Here is a 5,101-nt window from a genome sequence, read left to right as displayed (position 1 = left end):
TAAAATTTAAGTGTTTGTGATGTTAATTCTAATTGCATTATTCTTTTGCTTAAGTCTTCAGTGAATTCCTTAGTTTACTTAAAACGTATCAAAGAATACATATCTTAGAATACCTATTACTCCATCTTGGGTTATTCTCCCATTTTCTAGCCAAACCAAGCTGTGTAACAATGGCTAGTTGGGGAGATACGACGTGAAATGTTCAGTTTGAAAAAACAAATCAACAGTATAACTTCACAATAAAAGAAAAACTTTAAAAATACAAACCACTGAAAGAAAAGCTATATCCAAACTTTCTTGGTTGCAAGGATGCACAGATTAATATTTTTGTTCTGGATGTTTTTAAGGGAGAGGAAAGCATGTGAGACTTTTTTGCATTTATGAAAATAAACAATGATTTAAAAAGTTCCAGTGATATGCCTAATGCTTCTTGCTATTTCATATATTGCTGCCTTGCTACTTCTGCTCTCCCCACCCTATAACCCCAATGCATCTCGGACACATTCAGCCTTTAGACTAGGTTTAAGCATCACCTCTTCCTCTAGGAAGCCTTCCGTGATTAGCCCTTATCTGTGTCTCTTCTCGCTTGCCCCTCAGCTACCATCATAGTATCTTTTGTTTCTATCATAGCATTAATCACACTGTGTTAAAGTTACTTGCTTTACTGTCTCCTCAAAGGCAGGTACTCAGATAACTTGCATGGATGAAGGCAGGTAAATTTGAAACACTGAAAGTCCAGTACGTATAAAGTGAAGAAATCTTGTTTTATTTTCCAGTTCTACTTAGATTACTATTATAGGAGTAGTTTAAACCCAGCTATTTAAGCAACTAGTTTATCTTTGAACAAACAATGAAATTTCTATATTTAGCAATTTCATATTAAAGCTACCTACAAAATTGCCTAGTATAAAATAATTGGAGATTTGACAAATATGTAGCTATTTGTTAGAAGAATATTCAGTGAATATCAATCGTAGAACTTCGTATAATGTATGCTATACGAAGTTATTACGCTATTTTTCAATTGTTTACAAAATTTCAAATAATGCCGCAACGCCAAGGGTTGCGATGCCAAGGGTTGCAATCCCGTTGCCGGTCCGGTACGGGCGCGACACTGAGGGTTGCGATCCGTTGCCGGACACGAAAAAAGACAAAAAAAGGAAAAAAAAAAAATGTAGGAACACAGCAGCTAATTCCTAATTTGAAGCCTCAGGTTCAAACCATATTTTACTTAATATCAGAAGTTCAGTTGGTGAGAGGGTGGTGCTGATAACACCATGGTCCAAGATTCAATCCTTCTAATGGCCAGCTGCAAACAAACAAGCAAACAAATAAGAGGTCTATTATAGATTTTGAAACCCCAAAGAAATAAACATGTTTATAATCTGGAATAATATGGTTTTAATTAGTTTGGAGCACTGCAGTAAACGAAAGACACTGATAATTAGTTTGGGGCAGAAAAGCGGTACGAAAAAATTTAAACAGTAGCTTTTCATGATCATTCTTTAATAGCTGACATCTAAGTATGTTTTTGGAATAAACAAATTAAGGGTATATTGCATATAGTGGTTTGAGTAACCAATAACTTTCTCATAGTCTTATCAAACTAAAATTATGGAATTTTAAACATGAAGTTTTTTCGTGTTTATATATATGAGCTTTCATTTAGACGTATTAAACCACACTTTTGTTAGTTCATTCGTTTCTTGAGTGCCTGCCATTAGATGCCAAGTGCTTGGTCTAATTTTTCAGTTAGCTTAAGTTATTCAATTTAGTTGTTAACAATAGTTAAAGCAGTACTTTAAAACAGATGTCAAAATTAAATCAATATTTTGATTCAAAATGATTACAAAACATACCAAAGATCATGATACATAAAACACTACTGAGAAGAGTTCCATGTTTAAAATGCCTTTTCTTTTTAAAGATAAGCTTTAATACATACATGCGTATATAGCTATATACATTTGATTGTGATTGCTATTCTTTATATATCTTTTCTCCTCAGATGCACTTAGAAAATTCATGAGAACACCATTGATACAAGACCTTCTAAAGTTAAGGAAAAAACCACAACCTCGTTATAAATGACTTGTTACACAGGGAGACAGAAAAACAGCTGATATACATTATTAATTTTTTCAAGTAGTGTTATATACAGTTTTATTGCCAGTATATGCACAACAGTAAGCATAGAACTATAAATACACAATGTAATTAACAGTAGAAAACAAAACAGTTACAGGTAAGGGGGAGAGGATATAAAGAAACTCCTTTCTTGCTGCTAGAACAGAAACAAAGGAGGGAAATGCCTATGACAAATCATCCATTCGGTACTCTTGTCTTAAACTCTTTACATACATTTCTACATTTCAGTTAAACAAAGTACAGATAACTCTGTAACAATAGCAAATTGCTTCCCTAATAGCTATTCGCCTTTCCAGTCAAATTCACTTTATGTTAGGATTAAAAAAAGTCAAGAAGAGAAATCATCAGTATCCTGGTTCCAAATTATCTACTTTGGCCTTTCACCAAAACTGGTAATTTTTGAAAATTGGCTGCACAGGAAAAGAACAGGTGTAGCAAAAAGTGATTAAAATAATTTGTTAAAAAGTAACAGAAAATCAATCTTTAAGTAGTTTTCCAAAAGACACTATAGGCAGCAGCTCAGTTAAAAGTATTAGCCCTGACGAGGTAGAGAATTTGAGCCTATTATACAAAGATAGCCTTGGCACCATCTTCTCTTTCATCAGGATCGATATTTTCAAGTAAGACAATTTCATGGTAAAAGGAAACCAGGTTCCACCATTTTAAAAAAAGGTGCTGGTCGATTCCCATGTCTCAATAATTAGTTTTCTTATTAAATGAGAAACAGAAGACAGTCAAGGACACACACGCACTGATTTTTTTTGTTGTTTGTTTGCTTGTTTCCACTATGTGAGAAATGCCCTCATCTGTCCAAGGCCAAAGGATGGACACGGAGACATGAGGTACAGGGAAGGGACACTTTAATTACAGCCTTGCAAGGTTCGGGTGTCTGACGGGCAGGCAACCGGAAAAGGGCTACAGCAAGCAATTTATTTCTTAGTGTGCAAGTCCCTGCCCCTGCGTCCTCATTGGTTGGGGCGCGCAATCTTCCCGCATGACGTCTAACATTACCCCAATGTACTTCCCCCCTTGTAAGAAATTTCTTTGTCTGAGGGCTCAGGACAAGTCTGCGAAAGAGGCCCCCCGAAACCCTGTTAAAGGAGAAACGTTAGGAAATGAAGAGAACAATAAAGGGCTATTAATTTACTACCATCTCAAGGAGAACCTTATCCATTTGAAGTAAACAATTAAGGGCTGGTAACTCATTACCAGCTTAAGGACAAATTTATCTATTCAGCGACCCCCCAGGAATGGGCTGAACCAGACAACTTTCAGGCTGGGCTTGAATTATTTCTGAAAATGAATCACTTAGATTATTTTCTTACACACTATTAAGTTTATTCATAAGTGAATTTGATATTAATAAATACAAAAAAAAAGCATCATTCGCAACAAAGATAAACAAACCAAAAATCCTGCAATGAAACCTTCTATTTTAATAAGTATCAAGAAAAAAAATGGGCAGATGATTTGGTGCAGCTTTCTTAAGGGATCATAGAAAGGACATGGTTTTAAATAAAGATGGGAAGATCAATAACCAACAAACAATATCAGTTTTACAGAATTGGCTGATTCTGTAATATTTCTCTTTGAGGTCTCAGTTTTCAAACTACAGATCACCCCAAAGGAATTGCAACTAATAACATGTATCACCATCACACCAACAGAGTCCAGCTGAAGTTAAAATTAGTCCTGCTTTGTTTCACATCATTTCAATATCTCTAGCATAGGACATGATACAGAACAAAACTCAAAGTAGCAAAAAAAAATATTTGTCAATTGAATAAAGGCAAAAAAAGTTAAACTTTTAAAGCTTTAAGCATTCCTGTTTAACCAGCATTTAAAAAAATTTATACAATCATAACACTGGCAAAGGTTAATGGGAAGACAAAGAAGTACAAACATGTGAAATGATGAATTAGATTAAAAATTACTTTGTATTGATCAGTTGATGTTAATACTGCTTCTTCTTGAATTTGGAATAACTATCATAAAAGTTACATGCAGACTGAGGATAGGCCTCTGTTACAGAAAATACAAACAAAACAAAACAAAAAACTAAAACTGGAAAACAATGGTTAAGTTCCAGAAGATGTATTTGAGAATTTCCTTTCATTGACGAGGGTGGTCTGTCTGTCCTTTCTTTGAGAGACCTGGTTCACTTCGATGAGCTTCACTAACTTTGTCCAGAAACGTCAGTAGTAGGATCAGCTCCTCCAGAACCTGTTTGTGCACGTTTGATGTAAAGATTCAGTAGCTTCATCTGCAGATTCAAGACAAACATGTTGTCATGTGAGCAAGCTGCTCTAAATTATAAGATGCTCATTAAGATTAAGAAAATTATGTACACACGTGTGAACTTTGAAAGATTTTAGGCTGGGGGTTATTATAATGCCTAAGTTATTGTTGATAATTAGGAATTGCAAAAAAGTATTTTTTAAGTCTTAAAGTTTGATCAAGTATTCTACCATGGATTTTCAAAAAATATTGTAGTAATAACATATGAAACATTAAAGTAAACTTAGAAAAAAGTCACCATTAAAACAATAATGACAAACATTTGAGCACTATGCGCTGCACAACTGCTGTTTTATATTCTCTCTTCATTTTTGCATCTTATAGATGAGAAAATCAAGAAACCAAGTGGTTAAGTCACTGCCTAAGATTACAGTGGTGGATAAAAAGTGTGCCCGGATAGGAACCTAGGCAGTTGGGTTCCAGGACCACTGTGACCACTATGCCACTGACATCTTAAGAAGAATGTTTTTGATTTCTCTGCATCATTTTGTAGTCTTTGTCTGTATGGGATCATCTTTCTTATCAAGTTTGTTTTCAATGTATATACAATTCTGTGTTCTACTTTTTCAATCTAATGTTATTTCAAAATATTTTTTCCGGGCCGGCCCGGTGGCGCACTGCTACAGTGCGCCGCTTGGGAGCGTGGCGGCGCTCC

The 5,101-nt window shown here is 34.9% G+C and overlaps 1 protein-coding gene across 8 annotated transcripts in view; it reads right to left on the bottom strand.

The window, feature by feature from the left end:
- Positions 1-3,464: 3,464 nt before the first annotated feature.
- The window catches only part of CLASP2 (cytoplasmic linker associated protein 2), a 192,309-nt gene continuing 190,672 nt past the window's right edge, over positions 3,465-5,101 (bottom strand). For all 8 annotated transcript variants that reach the window (XM_008578557.1, XM_008578556.1, XM_008578559.1 and 5 more), the window contains one exon: positions 3,465-4,411. In XM_008578557.1, coding sequence (XP_008576779.1) covers positions 4,325-4,411 — 87 coding nt within the window. In that variant the 3' untranslated portion in view covers positions 3,465-4,324. The remainder of the gene's footprint in view (positions 4,412-5,101) is intronic.

This window comes from Galeopterus variegatus, unplaced genomic scaffold (assembly GCF_000696425.1).
Source record: "Galeopterus variegatus unplaced genomic scaffold, G_variegatus-3.0.2 Scaffold1718, whole genome shotgun sequence".
Classification (NCBI taxonomy): domain Eukaryota; kingdom Metazoa; phylum Chordata; class Mammalia; order Dermoptera; family Cynocephalidae; genus Galeopterus; species Galeopterus variegatus.
This window is presented reverse-complemented; position numbering and strand designations above follow the sequence as displayed.